We start from the raw sequence: 16,573 nt of genomic DNA, 5'->3' as shown, positions 1-16,573 counted from the left end.
AGCAACCGTTACTAAAATCGATGGCTGTTTCCACACAGGACTGTTGAGAGGAATTAACTTCAGTTGGGGGAAACAGTGAGCAGACTTTGGCTGCTTGAGGTATGACACATTTCTAACAAGACTTGGTAATGCTGGAAGCTGTCATTTTCCCTATGGGATCCGGTAAGCCATTTTCTTAATTTTCAATATAAGAATAAAAGGGCTTCACAAGGGCTTTAAAGACTGGTAGACATTTTTCTGGGCCAAAACGATTACTATATAAGCATATTTAATGGTTTATAACTTTGGAGAGTTATTTTAATCTTGGCAATTTTGTTAAAAAAACGGACAGGCACTGTATTGGACACCTTTTTCACTGGGGGCCTTTTCTAGTCATAGGCAGAGCCTCATTTTCGCGCCACTAATGCGCAGTTGTTTTTGAGAAGCAAGGCATGCAGATGCATGTGTGAGGAGCTCAGATCCACTGAAAAAGCTTATTGAAGGCGTCATTTGGTATCGTATTCCCCTCTGGGCTTGGTTGGGTCTCAGCAAAGCAGATACCAGGGACTGTATAGGGGTTAAATGTAAAAACAGCTCCAGTTCTGTTATTTTAAGAGTTAAAGCTTTCAAATTTGGTGTGCAATACTTTTAAGGCTTTATGACACTGTGGTGAAATTTTGGTGAATTTTGAACATTTCCTTCATACTTTTGCGTATATTCAGTAAGAAAGTGTGTTCAGTTTAAAATTTAAAGAGACAGTAACGGTTTTATTTTAAAACGTTTTTTGTGCTTTGTTATCAAGTTTATGCCTATTAACATGTCTGAACTATCAGATAGACGATGTTCTGTATGTTCGGAAGCCAAGGTTCCTATCCATTTAAATATATGTGATGAATGTGACAAACAAAGTAGGGACAATGATGCCCGGAGCTTCACTCCTGCCACTTGTCTGCAATCCACATCCCAGGAGTGGAAAATTGGGAAGCGGATTTTCTGAGTCGTCAGACATTTCATCCGGGGGAGTGGGAACTCCATCCGGAAATCTTTGCCCAAATAACTCAATTATGGGGCTTTCCAGACATGGATCTGATGGCGTCTCGTCAGAACTTCAAGGTTCCTTGCTACGGGTCCAGATCCAGGGATCCCAAGGCGACTCTAGTAGATGCACTAGTAGCGCCCTGGACCTTCAACCTAGCTTATGTGTTCCCACTGTTTCCTCTCATTCCCAGGCTGGTAGCCAGGATCAATCAGGAGAGGGCTTCGGTGATCTTGATAGCTCCTGCGTGGCCACGCAGAACTTGGTATGCAGACCTGGTGAATATGTCATCGGCTCCACCATGGAAGCTACCGTTGAGACGGGACCTTCTTGTTCAAGGTCCGTTCGAACATCCGAATCTGGCATCACTCCAACTGACTGCTTGGAGATTGAACGCTTGATTTTATCAAAGCGTGGGTTCTCAGATTCTGTCATTGATACTCTTATTCAGGCTAGAAAGCCTGTAACTAGAAAAATTTACCATAAAATATGGAAAAAATATATCTGTTGGTGCGAATCAAAAGGATTCCCATGGAACAGGGTAAAAATTCCTAAGATTCTATCCTTTCTACAAGAGGGTTTGGAGAAAGGATTATCTGCAAGTTCTTTGAAGGGACAGATTTCTGCTTTATCTGTTTTACTTCACAAGAAGCTGGCGGCTGTGCCAGATGTTCAGGCTTTTGTTCAGGCTCTGGTTAGAATCAAGCCTGTCTACAAACCTTTGACTCCTCCTTGGAGTCTCAATTTAGTTCTTTCAGTTCTTCAAGGGGTTCCGTTTGAACCCTTACATTCCGTAGATATCAAGTTATTATCTTGGAAAGTTTTGTTTTTGGTTGCAATTTCTTCTGCTAGAAGAGTTTCAGAGTTATCTGCTCTGCAGTGTTCTCCTCCTTATCTGGTGTTCCATGCAGATAAGGTGGTTTTGCGTACTAAACCTGGTTTTCTTCCGAAAGTTGTTTCTAACAAAAATATTAACCAGGAGATAGTTGTGCCTTCTTTGTGTCCGAATCCAGTTTCAAAGAAGGAACGTTTGTTGCACAATTTGGATGTAGTTCGTGCTCTAAAGTTCTATTTAGAGGCTACAAAGGATTTCAGACAAACATCTTCCTTGTTTGTTGTTTATTCTGGTAAAAGGAGAGGTCAAAAAGCAACTTCTACCTCTCTCTCTTTTTGGCTTAAAAGCATCATCAGATTGGCTTATGAGACTGCCGGACGGCAGCCTCCTGAAAGAATCACAGCTCATTCCACTAGGGCTGTGGCTTCCACATGGGCCTTCAAGAACGAGGCTTCTGTTGATCAGATATGTAAGGCAGCGACTTGGTCTTCACTGCACACTTTTACCAAATTTTACAAATTTGATACTTTTGCTTCTTCTGAGGCTATTTTTGGGAGAAAGGTTTTGCAAGCCGTGGTGCCTTCCATCTAGGTGACCTGATTTGCTCCCTCCCATCATCCGTGTCCTAAAGCTTTGGTATTGGTTCCCACAAGTAAGGATGACGCCGTGGACCGGACACACCTATGTTGGAGAAAACAGAATTTATGTTTACCTGATAAATTACTTTCTCCAACGGTGTGTCCGGTCCACGGCCCGCCCTGGTTTTTTAATCAGGTCTGATGATTTATTTTCTCTAACTACAGTCACCACGGTATCATATGATTTCTCCTATGCAAATATTCCTCCTTTACGTCGGTCGAATGACTGGGGAAGGCGGAGCCTAGGAGGGATCATGTGACCAGCTTTGCTGGGCTCTTTGCCATTTCCTGTTGGGGAAGAGAATATCCCACAAGTAAGGATGACGCCGTGGACCGGACACACCGTTGGAGAAAGTAATTTATCAGGTAAACATAAATTCTGTTTTTTAATTGATGAAGTTTCAAATGACCAACAACATACTGAATTATCCTTCTCTGATGATGTTTTTTCTCATTCAGAATTTTCTTCATCAGATATTGACACTAACAAATCTACTTTTTTATTTTTTATTAGAGTACATTTGTTTTTTGTTGAAAAGGTGTTGATTATTTTGGATATTGAGGTAACTACTACTTTTTCAAGACTAGGTAACGTTTTATTTCTGCTTATTTTATCGTCTGTGTTTTCAGAGGTTTTTTTCCAGTTCTTCATACTTGGGAATGGAATAGGCTGAGAATTTTCTTCCTTCTTCAAAGGTTTTAAATTATATTCTTTGCCGGCAGTTATTTTCAATTTTGAGGGTTCTCCAATTTAATGGGGCTATCTCTACTCCTGCTAAAATATGCTATTGTTTCTATAGCAAAATAGTATTTATTTTCCTTTTAGATGGTTGTATCTTATTTAAGGAAAATTATTTTCAGGTACTTTTCTTGGACATGTGATTTATTTGGATGATGTTGCATTTGCTTTATTTTTCTGTTTACTTTAAATGGATTTACATGCTAATAATTTCATTTGTATCTTCATTTTATTGAATATTTTTACAAATGAGGTTTAATCTATGTCTTTAGCTGTTTTTAGCTAGAAGAATTTTGTGATTTCTAAAAAATCCTTATTTCTTTTTTTCCAAGATAATCAATTATTTGGTTCGTATTGGATTCAATTCTTAACTGTTACTCTGGGCTTTAAGATTGAGTTCTAAGACTAAAACTTTAAGCTTATTTTAGTTTGGTTGTTCTTACTAAGGAACAAAATTCTAAATTCTTACCCAAGTAGCATGTTTTTAATTGGAAGTTTTTTAGTTCAAAATTAGCTCCTTAAATTGGCATGTATGTGCCGTATTCCAGCTTGGCTGGTAAGGGACAGGTTAAGATTTTTTTGAAATTTGTTTGGTTCTATTTGGTCCAAATTTCTTAGATTTTGGGTACAGAATAAAATTTAAAGTAAAACCGTCTATGAGAAGTCTTTTTCTCTCTATTATATTCCAGCTATTCCAGTAAGGCTAACACTTTCCTTAATGTGTTTCAGTCCTATATATTTTGGGTAATGTTGAAGTGCGGATGATCACCTGTTGGGGCTCAAGCGCTGCTCAGATCTGGAATCTTCTGGGGTATTTATTCCAGTTCCATTTTTTAGGAACTGGGTTTTGGGGTTTTATTCAAAACTATTCATTGTTCCAAAGATAGAAAATCTTTTTATTATATAAATGTACCATCTTTTAGATTGGTATTTATATGGTCTATTCTGCTTTTTTTGGTCAGTGATAGCATTATTTGTTTTCATTAGATACAATAGATGCATATCTTCATTTTCTGTTTTCATTCAGATTATTTTTATTTTATGAGACTACGGAATCAGATTCAACTTTGATTTTTCAAGACATGGTTAGAGGATCTTTTTATCAAAAGCTCTTGATTCCTCACACAAGGGTCACCTTTTTTTAGGTTTCCAGATAGAGACAAAGACAGTGACACAATCTAACAGACAAGTGACATTTTTATTGGGTTCCGTCTGTCGGTACCTTCAGTCTCTATTATTTCCTTCAGTTGCTATATATGCATGGAAATTTAGGTCTTATGGCTGCAGCATTGGATTCAATTCCCTTTGCTCATTTTCTTAGAAAACCTTTCCAGTTTTTTATGCTGAATAATGGTGCAGGGATTCTAGGATTTCACTTTTTAAATCTTCGAATTCTATGTTTATCTATCTTTGATTCAGTGGTTAAGATCACCATCATTTAGTTCTACAGGTCTCTTCGATTCTTTCAACCTGGACCATGATCTCTACAGATGCTAGTCATTTAGGTTGGGAGGCTGTCTGAGGTTCTCTGTCAGCACAAGGGGTTTGGAAATCTCAGGAGGCGAGATTACCATTTGATATTTTGGAACTCCGTGCATTCTCAGAGTTCTTCAGTTGGTTTCTTTTGAAGAAGAGACGTTTATTGTTTTTTACAGACAATATCACATCTGTGGTGTATGTCAATCATCAGGGTGGGACTATCAGTCCTTACACTGTGACAAAAGTATCTCAAATATTTGCTTGGGCTAAATCCAGCTCCTATCTAAATTCTGTGATCCTTTTCCCAGGTATAGACATTTGGGAAGCGGATTATCTCTGTTAATCAAGCTTTACATCCGGGAGAATGGTCTCTTACCCAGATATGTTTTTCAATTTTTCAGATGTGAGGACTTCCAGAAATAGATCTGTTGGCATCTCGTCTTAACAAGGAACTTCCCAGGGGCCTATTTCAGGTCCGGGGATCCTCAGGCGGGAGTAGCGTATGCATTGATACTTCCTTGGAATTATCATTCTGCCTATATCTTCCGCCTCTAGTTCTTCCAAAATTCTAATGGAGCGTTCGTTTGTTCTGCTGGTGGTTCCAGCATGGCCTCACAGGTTTTGGTATGCGGATCTCATTCGGATGGCCAGTTGCCAACCTTGGACACTTCCGTTAAGACCAGACCTTCTATCTCAAGGCCCATTTTTTCCATCAGGATCTCAAATCATTAAATTTGAAGGTATGGAAATTGAACGTTTGATTCTTAGTCATAGAGGTTTCTCGGACTCAGTGATTAATACTATGTTACAGGTTTGTAAATCTGTCTCTAGAAAGATTTATTATCGAGTTTGGAAGACTTATATTTCTTGGTGTTCTTCTCATAAATTCTTTTGGCATTCTTTTAGAATTCCTAGAATTTTACAATTTTTCAGGTTGGTTTAGATAAGGTTTTTGTCTGCAAGTTCTTTGAAAGGACAAATCTCTACTCTTTCTGTTCTTTTTCACAGAAAGATTGCTATTCATTCTGATATTCATTGTTTTGTACAGGCTTTGGTTTGTATCAAGCCTGTCATTCAGTCAATCTCTCCTCCTTGGAGTCTCAATTTGGTACTGAGGGCTTTACAGGCTCCTCCGTTTTAACCTTTGCGTTCTCTGGACATTAAAATTACTTTCTTGGAAAGTATTGTTCCTTTTGGCTATCTCTTCTGCTAGAAGAGTTTCTGAGTTTTCTACTCTTTCTTGTGGATCTCCTTTTCTGATTTTTCATCAGGATAAGGCAGTGTTCCTTCCTGTTATTCATTATTTTGTTCAGGCTTTGGTTCTTATCAAACCTGTCATTAAGCCAATTTCTCCTCCTTGGAGTTTTAATTTGGTTCTGAAGGCTTTATAGGCTCTTCTATTTGAGCATATGCTTTCTCTAGACATTATTTACTTTCATGGAAAGTATTGTTCTTTTTAGACATCTCTTCAGCTAGAACAGTTTTTGAATTATCTGTTCTTTCTTGTGAGTCTCCTTTTTCTAATTTTTTCATCAGGATAAGGTGGTTTTTGCTATCCTCATTTCAATTCTTACCTAAAGTTGTGATTTCTATCAACATTAGGGAGGAATTATTGTCTTTTCCTAAGACGACTTTGGTAAGATTCTTACATTCTTTGGATATGGTAAGAGTTTTGAAATCCTATGTTGAAGCTATTCAGATTTCACACAGACTTCTAGTCTATTTATTATCTTTTCTGGTTTTAGGAAGGTCAAAAGGCTTCTGCCATTTCTTTAGCATCTTGGTTAAACTTTTGATTCATCATGCTTATTTGGAGTCGGGTTGATTCCCGCCTCAGTGGATTACGGCTCATTCTACTAGGTAAGTTTCTACTTCCTGGGCTTTTAAGAATGAAGCTTCTGTTGATCAGATTTGCAAAGCAATGACTTGGTCTTTTTTGCATATTTTTTCTAATTCTACCATTTTGATGTTTTCTCTTCTTTAGAAGCAGTTTTGGTAGAATGGTACTTTAGGCAGCTGTTTCAGTTTGATTCTTCTGCTTATAATTTCAGTTTTTTTCATTATAAAAATTGAAACTTTTTGATTTGGGTAGTGGATTTATTTTTCAGCGGAATTGGCTGTCTTTATTTTTTCCCTCCCTCTCTAGTGACTCTTGCGTGGAAGTTCCACATCTTGGGTATCTACTATCCCATACATCACTAGCTCATGGACTCTTGCTAATTACATGAAAGAAAACATAATTTATGTAAGAACTTACCTGATAAATTAATTTCTTTCATATTAGCAAGAGTCCATGAGGCCCACCCTTTTTGTGGTGGTTATGATTTTTTGTATAAAGCACAATTATTCCAATTCCTTATTTTTGATGCTTTCGCTTCTTTCTTATCACCCCACTTCTTGGCTATTCGTTAAACTGAATTGTGGGTGTGGTGAGGGGTGTATTTATATTCATTTTAAGGTTTGGGAAACTTTGCCCCTCCTGGTAGGAATGTATATCCCTTACGTCACTAGCTCATGGACTCTTGCTAATATGAAAGAAATGAATTTATCAGGTAAGTTCTTACATAAATTATGTTTTCTCCTAATGTTATTGTTGTTTATTATGTAAAACTCAACTGACAATGTTGTTGCATTAAAAGGAGCTGCGTCTCCTATATTGTAATATGCACGTCTTTCAATAAAGTCAGTTTAAAAAAAAAAAAAAAAAAAAAAAAAAAAAAAATAGCACACAGTTACTCACAAGCTCAAACACAAGTAGTGAGGCTAGAGAGACATGGGGAAATTACAGGTAAATATGAAGCATGACATCACTGAAGCATGGATCTGTCACTAACCGGTAGCCCACGCAGGGAGGTTGCACTCAGCTTTCTGTTTCCTTTATGGCTGCTGTGCTACCTGCTTTTTCCGGCCCCTGACACTCTGCAAATACCGATCTCTAAGGCTCCAGGGGCCTTTGATAATTGCAATTTCTAGTTGACCCCATTCAGTTAAGGTTAAGCAACTTCAGCCATGGTAAGTAGAGCTGATCCCTCCGGCTGAAAAGACACCTCCCCCAACATGGTAACAGAGAGAATCACAGTAAGTTGTGAGTAAGGGACAGGAACTACCGAAGCCACTGCTCACCTGAAGACTTCCTTGTGTTTTTTTTTTTGTTTGTTTTAAATACTTTGTTTGTATAATGGTTCTTATTTTTTACAATAAATAATAACACCCTTTCACTTTTTTTATACTCTTCCTCTCAAATATACTTTAACCATTCACTTACTTGTGTGTTCTCCATAAAATGGTGCTTGCAAGTCCAGACCCAGTAAACATGGTGTTGCAACCCAGTAATTGATTCCAACCCGTAATTTGATGAACCCTGCTTTATAGTAGTGTCTATTACATACAGTTAAATCAACATTTGTGTATACTGTCCCTTTAATTCATTTTCTGTTTAACATACAATCAAAAACATGTCTCCTCCTGTCTTTTCATACATTTTCAGACACCAGCAAAACTTCCACCAACCAGAAAGCAGTTGAAAGGGAAGAGCATAAATTGTCAAACATTACCAAAGGGACAAATTCTGCACCAACTTCAATTTTCTCATCAGTCTCATCAGTTAACCCTATTAAAGGTCAGTCATAAAAAAAGATAAGAAAAAGGTTTCTAGAAGTTTTATAGCTTTATGAGAAGATGCTTTATGAGAAGATGCTCTAAATTCTGTTTCTAAGTTGACAGCTTACAGTCACAAGACCTCTTATTACCTTTTCTAAAGGATTATGATTGACCTCTAAGGGGGCGATTTATCAAGCTGAGGCGAACAGGGGCGCACATACGTGCCCCTGTCAGCCGCAGCTCACCTCTGGCTATCAATCTCCCTGGTCAGACTAGACTGGGAAGATATAAATTCGCCACCTAAGAGTTCTTATGACCACTGCTTGTTAAATATAGCGTGCAGGTTCTCTTGTGAGAACCTGCAGTCGTAGGCAGACTTTGCCTGCTGAAAGAGTTTAATAAATCGACCCCTAAATGTGGAGTTAGAGCTGGAGAGTGGTAAATTAAAATTAAATATTTTTTTCTAATGGCAGTGAGAGCCCACAAATTAATTCATTACCTATGGTGGCCAGGTGAAGTATCTCCCATAGGTAATGAATTAACTTGTGTACTCTCACTGCCAAGAAATAAAATAATTTATCAGATAAGCATAAATAGTTTTTTGATTTTGATGCATCAGTAATTAATTATTGCTAGATAGTATGCTGTCACTGTGAATGTTAAAAAACTAACTTAATGGGAAGAGTGCACATGTATGTTTGTATGTGTGTGTTTATGTATATATGTCTCCGTGTTCTTTTAAAGGGACACTGTAATCCAAAATCAAAGTTAGCAAAAATTATTTAAACGTGTAGAAACAAAAAAATGTTAAATGCACTTAAATTTTATTTTCTTCCTAAGATAGGGAGAGTCCACGGCTTCATTCCTTACTGTTGGGAAATACACCTTGCCACCAGGAAGAGGCTTAGATATCCCTCCCACTTCCTCAGTACCCCAGTCATTCTTTGCCTTTTGTCATGTTAGGATGGAAACCTTTCTGAGAAAGATGTTTCAACATACAGGATTTTTGTGTCAACCGGCGGCTGCAGTTGCCGTGGTTGCCGGAGCAGCTACCTACTGTTGCGACTCTTTGTCGGAACTCATTGAGGTGGAGTCTCCCCTCGAGGATATTCAAGACAGAATTAAAGCTCTGAGAATAGCTAATTCTTTTATCTGTGATGCGAACATGCACATTTTTCACTAAATGCAAAGGCCTCTTACTTTGCAGTCCTAGCCCTCCGGGCGCTCTGGTTGAAGTCTTGGTCTGTGGATATGACTTCTAAGTCCAGACTCCTTTCTCTTCCCTTCAAGGGAAATATTTTTTTTTTGATCCAGGCCTGGACTCCATTATTTCTACGGTTACCGGAGGCAAGGGTGCCTTCCTACCGCAAGATAAGAAGAACAATCTTCTCATTTTTGTTCCTTTCGTTCTGACAAATCCCAACGACAACGATCCTCCTCCAAGCCCGAGCAACCCAAGAGTACTACTTGGAATACGGCTCAGTCCTGGAATAAGTCCAAGCAGAATATGTAGCCCGCTGAAAACATATCGGCATGAAGGGGCACCCCCCGATCCGTGATTGGATTGTGTAGGGGACAGACTGTCTCTTTTTTCAGACGCCTGGTTCAAGGATGTACAGGATCTGTGGGTCCTATAGGTGGTATCTCAGGGATACAAGATAGGCTTCAAATCTCACCTGCTAAGGGGCAGATTCCTTCTCTCGAATCTGTCTACCAGACCAGAAAAGAAGCATGCCTTTCTAGGGTGCGTTCGGGATCTATCCTCCTTAGGAGTTGTAGTCCCTATGCCTATCGAAAAAAGATTTTGGGGGTTTTATTCAAACCTTTTCGTGGTCCCAAAGAAGGAGGGAACTTTCGGACCAATTCTGGACCTAAAGTGCTTACAGCGTCCCTTCCTTTAAGATGGAGATGATATGGTCCGTCCTTACTTTAATTTAGGAAGGCCAGTTTATGACTACTATAGATCTGAAGGACGCTTACCTTTGTGTTCCAATCCACAGGAAACATTTTCAGTTCCCGAGTTTTGCATTCCTGGACCAGCACTTCCAGTTCATTGCCCTTCCGTTTGGCCTAGCTACTGCTCCAAGAATCTTTAAAAAAGTTTCTGGGGGCTCTTCTAGCCATTGCCAGAACTCAGGGTATTGCAGTAGCCCCATACTTGGACAATATTCAGGTGCAAGCACCATCCTTTTGTCTTGCAGAAGAATTCTCAGAGTCCCTTCTCAGTCTTCTTCGATCACATGGATGGAAGATAAACTTGGAAAAGGGTTCTCTCTTTTTTTTAAACAACTTTATTGAAGGTAAAGTAAAGCAGTACAAAAAATAGGGAGACACAGCTCCATCACAGTGTGACTTCAACAGCTGTCACATTTTACTGAGTAACAAACAAAGTTTATAAAGTACATCTTATCAGTATAAAATAACTACATTTTTTCTCTAGACCTTCTTAAGGGTCAGAAACAATGTCAGATGTGTTCTGAGGAGACACAAAAGAGCTCCATGTAACAAACAGAATAGCCATAAGGGCTTTAAAAACAAAATACAAAAAGAAAGAAAAAGTGGGGATAATAAAGAAAATTAAAGAAAAGTCTAAAAATGGGGTATCATGAGGATATTTCTAACAGACCAGAGACGTTGCAAGCTAACTTTGGCATGTCTTGCCCTTTGGACCGTCTTGAATCCCTCTGTGGCTCAGTGTATGGAGGCGATTGGTCTCATGGTGTCCTGCATGGACATCATTCCTTTTGCCAAGTTCCGTCTCAGACCTTTACAACTGTGCATGCTGAGGCAGTGGAATGGCGATCATTCAGATCTGTCTCAACAGATTGTATTAGACAGCCGGTCAAGAGAATCACTCTCTTGGTTGCTCTGTCCAGATCATCTGTCCCTAGGGACATGCTTCTTAAGATCATCCTGGGAGATTGTGACTATGGATGCAAGCCTATCCAGATGGGGAGCTGTTTGGGGTGCCTGGAAGGCACATGGGTTGTGGACTCAGGAGGAGTCCTCCCTCCTGATCAATGTTTTGGAACTACGGGCAATCTTCAAGACCTTGAAGGTTTGGCCACTTCTGGGTTCGTCCCAGTTTATCAGATTCCAATCAGACAATATAACCTGGCTTACATCAACCATCAGGGGGGAATGAGAAGTTCCTTCACGATGAAGGAAGTATCTCAGATTCTGGAGTGGGCGGAGGCCCACAGCTGTTCACTGTCAGCGATCCACATTCCGGGTGTGGACAACTGGGAGGTGGATTTTCTCAGCAGGCAATCCTTCCATCCAGGGGAATGGTCTCTCCACCCGAGGTGTTTGCAGAGATATGCAGCAAGTGGGGGACGCTGGAGATAGATCTCATGGCGTCCCGTCTCAATACCAAGCTACCCAGGTACTGGTCGAGGTTGAGGGATCCCCAACTAATAGATGCACTAGCAGTGCCCTGGAGGTTCAAACTCATATATCATTTGTCTCTATTACCGCTTCTACAAGTGGTGGCCCGCATCAAGCAGGAGCGGGTATCAATAATCCTGATTGCTCCATTGTGGCCGCAAAGGAGCTGGTTCGCGGATCTAGTGGGGATGTCCTCATCTCAGTGTAAGTTACCGTGTCGCAGAGACCTGCTGATACAAGGTCCATTTGTTCATCAAAATTTTGATTCTCTGCGGCTGACTGCTTGAAGATTGAATGCTTAGTCTTAGTCATTGATACTCTTTTTCAAGCTTGTAAACTCGGCTTATCTACCACAATGTGTGAAGGACCTACTTATTCTGGTGTGAAAAGTGTGGTTTGCTAGAATCTTATCTTTAAGTTAACCTTAAGTTAAGGTTGCTAGGATCTTATCTTTTCTCCAGGATGTGCTAGAGAAGGGCCTTTCTGCTAGTTCCCTGTCAGTTTTATTGCACAATAGACTGGCTGAGCTTCCAGACGTGCAGTCCTTAAAGCTCTGATTAGGATCAGACCTGTGTTTAGATCTGGGGCTCGTACTTGGAGCCTAAATCTTGTTCTTCGGGTTTTGCAACAGATTCCGTTGACATTAAATTGTTATCTTGGAAGGTTCTCTTTTTATTGGCTATTGCCTCTGCGAGTTTCTGAGATCTCTGCTTTGCAATGTGAGCCCCCTTATCTGATTTTTCATTCAGATAAGGCATACATACTAAATTAGGTTTTCTTCCTAAGATTGTGTCCGTTTGCAACATCAATCAGGTGATTGTGGTTCCTTCCTTGTGTCCTAATCCTCCTCCATCGAAGGAACGCTTACTTCACAAATTTGGATGTGGTTCGAGCCTTGAAGTTCTATCTTCAGGCTACTAAGGAGTTTAGATAATCTTCCTCTTTGTTTGTTGTCTATTCGGGGGAAGCGTAAGGGGCAGAAGGCTACTTTGACTTCCCTATCTTTTTGGTTAAGGAGTGTCATCCGCTTAGCTTACGAGTCAGTGGGACATTGTCGTCCTGAAAGGATAACAGCTCATTCCACTAGAGCAGTGGCTTCCTCTTGGGCCTTTAAGAACGAGGCCTCTATGGATCAGATTTGTAAGGCGGCTACCTGGTCCTCATTACAATTTTTTTCAAGTTTTATGTTTTTGCTTTGTCTGAAGCAGCTTTCGGGAGAAAAGTTTTGCAGGCTGTGGTGCCCTCAGAATACGGTCTTCCTCTTCCTTTTTCTTCCCTCCCATTATTCATTTAGTGTCCTATGGAGCTTGGGTATAGTTTTCCCAACAGTAAGGAATGAAGCCGTGTACTTGTCCCGATCTTAGGAAGTAAAACATAATTTATGCTTACCAGATAAATTCCTTTCCTTCCTGATAGCGAGAGTCCACGGCCCTGCACGTTTTTTTCTTGTCTATGGGCGTTCCCCTATTTTTTATTTTATTTTTTTGGCACCATTTATACCCTAATGTTTCTCCTACTTTTCCTTGTTCCCTCGGCAGAATGACTGGGTTAATGAGGAAGTGGGAGGGATATTTATGCCTTTGGCTGGGGTGTCTCTGCCTCCTCCTGGTGGCCAGGTGTTGTATTTCCCAACAGAAAGGAATCTCCCTATCCAATTTGGAGAATATTTGCTGATCGTACCCATAGAAAGTGATGAAGCTCTTTGGTAAACTGAAGCTGTCAGTTTTTCAGTTTTATTTTAAATTGATACACATTTTCACAGGGTAGAGAGAAGTAAACAGGAGAACACCTGGGGCTGATATAAAGTCTCAGTTTTCAGCAATATAAATTAAACTGAAATGTTTTCACTACAATTTAACCTGATTTTGCCTCTAGTTTAGTATATATTACTTTTCTGTCAACTAAATAAGTGTAATTTTCAGCAAACTTAAGCAAAATGTGCCTGTCTAGTATCTTGTGAAAGATCTTACAGTGCTTGAGGGTTCTGCCCTTTCTTTTTAAAGACACAATGAGTCCACGGATCATCATCCTTACTTGTGGGATATTCACCTCCTGGTCAGCAGGAGGAGGCAAAGAGCACCACAGCAGAGCTGTTAAATAGCTCCTCCCTTCCCTCCCACTCCAGTCATTCTCTTTGCCTACGTTAGTTATAGGAAGATGTAAAGTGAGGTGTTAGATTAGATTCTTCAATCAAGAGTTTATTATTTTTAAAGTGGTGCCAGAGAGTGCTGCTTCGTTCTAGGGTGTAGCCGTAGTCCATATCAGTCTCTATAGTAGAGCTTTTGATGGCTTTAGAACAATGGGAACTTGTGGGACATATATCACACTGCGCCTCCTATACCTTTATGTTGCCCATATCCTGATAGCCTAAGCAAGATTAACTCAGGCTTTGTCATTTTCCACAGGGCTATGGGAGGGAGAGGACCTCCTAAACCTGCTGAGCTGCCCTGCTGTCGGGCAGAATACAAAGGTAAGTGCTAACTTTGTTTTTTATTCTGGGAACTATTCTCTCAGGGAAAGTGGCACTTTAATTTATTTCATAAGGCTCAGTCAAGAGATCCTTGGATTGGGACATCAATCTCTCTTCTTTAGAGGGTACTGATAGTACAGCCATTAGTACAGGCACTGGGGCTGGGGAGCTCATTTTTAATTGCTGGCGGTTATTCCCTATCGGTTTATTACAAGCTAAAGAGGCTTTTCATTTTAACCGATCGGATTATGTGTTTTTTACTGTGACGCCCACGAGGGGCGGGGCTAGAGGTTTGCGCGCTTCTTATGATAACTGCGTAACTCTTTGCCGGTCCGTAGCTGCCATAGCCTTCAAGGAAGGTGTTGGGACATTGAGGCTCTAAAACCACATGGTTTATTTTGCAAATTAAGCAGGCGGTTATAGCGCTCCTGGGCTCTTGCTCATCCGGATCGTTCAAGTTCAAAGGAGCTGAAACCAAGGGAGTGAGTCAGTTTGGCAGGTAGGCACCTCAGCAGGATTGCTGAGGTGTAAGGGTGTCTGAATTTTGCTTTGTTTTAGCTGCGGGATAGTTTTTCACTACGGCAGTAAAAAAAGTTATATTTTAAAATATAAAGGCACAGTAACATTTTTTTTTTTTTTTTTCTGTCATCAAAGTTTTGGATGTTGATTAATTTGTCTTGTTTTATTGAACACATAATTCCTAAATAGTAGATACATTTTTTTTTCTAGCTAAATTTAAAGAGACAGTAACGTCTTAATTTAAAAAGAAAAGTTTTTTTATTTTTTTTTTATTGTGTTCAGTATGGACTTATGAGCCATAGAAAATGTTACTTGCTCCATGTGTTTGGATGCAAATGTGGAAACAACAATCCCTTTCTGTCCCTCATGTATTGAGAGGGCTTTAAGGTATAGGGAAAAGATTTTTCATGAGCAAAATTTCTCTAAGGAGGATGCTTCTCAGGAGTCTAATGATGAGTCGGAGTATGCCGCAGCTTTCTCCCCATGCATCCCAATCTTTAAAGCCAGCACAAGCAGTGCCCTGTACTTCTGCTCTAGTGCCTGCTGGAGTTACCTTAAAAGACATATCTGCACTTATGTCTTCTATAATTTCTGATGCGTTGTCTGCTTTTCCTATGCTTCAAGACAAGCGTAAGAGGAAAGACAACCATGTTGTCAGTGAGGTTTCTTATCGCTATGGTGACAATCTCGGAGGTACCCTCTCAGGGAACTGAGATGGAAGGTATTGAGGTTCTATCAGAAGGAGAAATTTCAGGCTCTGAAAGTTCATTACCTTTGACTGATTCAGAAGTTGTATCTTTCGGGTTTAAACTAGAACACCTCCGTCAGTTACTCAGGGAGGTTTTGGTTACTTTAGACGACTGAGATTCTACAGTAGTGGTCGCTCCTGCGAAGTCGAGTAGATTGGATAGATATTTTGAAGTTCCCTCTTACTCAGACGTTTTTCTGGTGCCAAAGCGAGCTTCGGAGATTGATTCCAAGGAATGGGAGAGACCAGGTATTCCCTTCTCTCCGTCCCCCATTTTCAAAAAGATGTTCCCTATAGCCGACGCTGTCAGGGAAACTTGGCAGACGGTCCCTAAGGTGGAAGGGGCTATTTCCACCTTAGCCAAGCAAACTACTATTCCCATTGAGGATAGTTGTGCTTTTAAAGATCCCATGGACAAGAAGTTGGAGGGCCTACTTAAGAAAATTTATGTTCACCAGGGTCTGCTATTGCAGCCGGCTGCGTGCATTGCTACTATCACTAGTGCAGCAGCTTATTGGTTTGATGCTCTGTCCGAGTCTCTCGAGACTGAGACTTCTTTAGAGGAGATCCAAGATAGGATTAAAGCTCTGAACTTAGCCAATGCTTTTATTACTGATGCTTCTCTGCAAATTACTAAATTGGCATCTAAGAGTTCAGGGTTCTCTGTCCTAGCCCGCAGATTTTTATGGTTGAAACCTTTGGTCTGCGGACGTGTCGTCCAAGTCTAAGCTTCTAGCAATTCCTTACAAGGGGAAGACCTTGTTTGGACCTGGCCTGAAGGAAATTATCTCTGATATCACAGGAGGTAAGGGTCATCTCCTTCCTCAGGATAAGAGAAGTAAACAAAAAGGACAAAGTAATTGTCGTTCCTTTCGGAATTTCAAGGGAAATTCTTTCTCTTCCTCCTCTAAACAGGAGGGGAACTATTCGCAATCTAAGCCTACTTGGAGACCCAACAAGTCTTGGAACAAGGGTAAACAATCCAAGAAGCCTGCTGCTGGATCCAAAACAGCATGAAGGACATGCCCCCGATCCGGGACCGGATCTGGTAGGGGCAGACTTTCCTTCTTCGTTCAGGCTTGGGTTCGGGACGTTCAGGATCCCTGGGCAGTTGAAATAGTGTCTCAGAGATACAAACTGGAG

At 40.3% G+C, this 16,573-nt stretch overlaps 1 protein-coding gene across 1 annotated transcript in view; it reads left to right on the top strand.

Moving 5' to 3' along the window:
- LOC128660487 (mucin-12) overlaps positions 1–16,573 on the top strand; it is a 770,239-nt gene that overhangs the window by 468,679 nt on the left and 284,987 nt on the right. The window contains exon 19 of the mRNA XM_053714362.1: positions 8,194–8,325. Within this exon, the coding sequence (XP_053570337.1) occupies positions 8,194–8,325 (132 nt within the window). The remainder of the gene's footprint in view (positions 1–8,193; positions 8,326–16,573) is intronic.

This window comes from Bombina bombina, chromosome 5, assembly GCF_027579735.1.
Source record: "Bombina bombina isolate aBomBom1 chromosome 5, aBomBom1.pri, whole genome shotgun sequence".
Classification (NCBI taxonomy): domain Eukaryota; kingdom Metazoa; phylum Chordata; class Amphibia; order Anura; family Bombinatoridae; genus Bombina; species Bombina bombina.
Note: the sequence above shows the minus strand (reverse complement) of the source record. Positions and strands in the feature narration are given on the sequence as shown.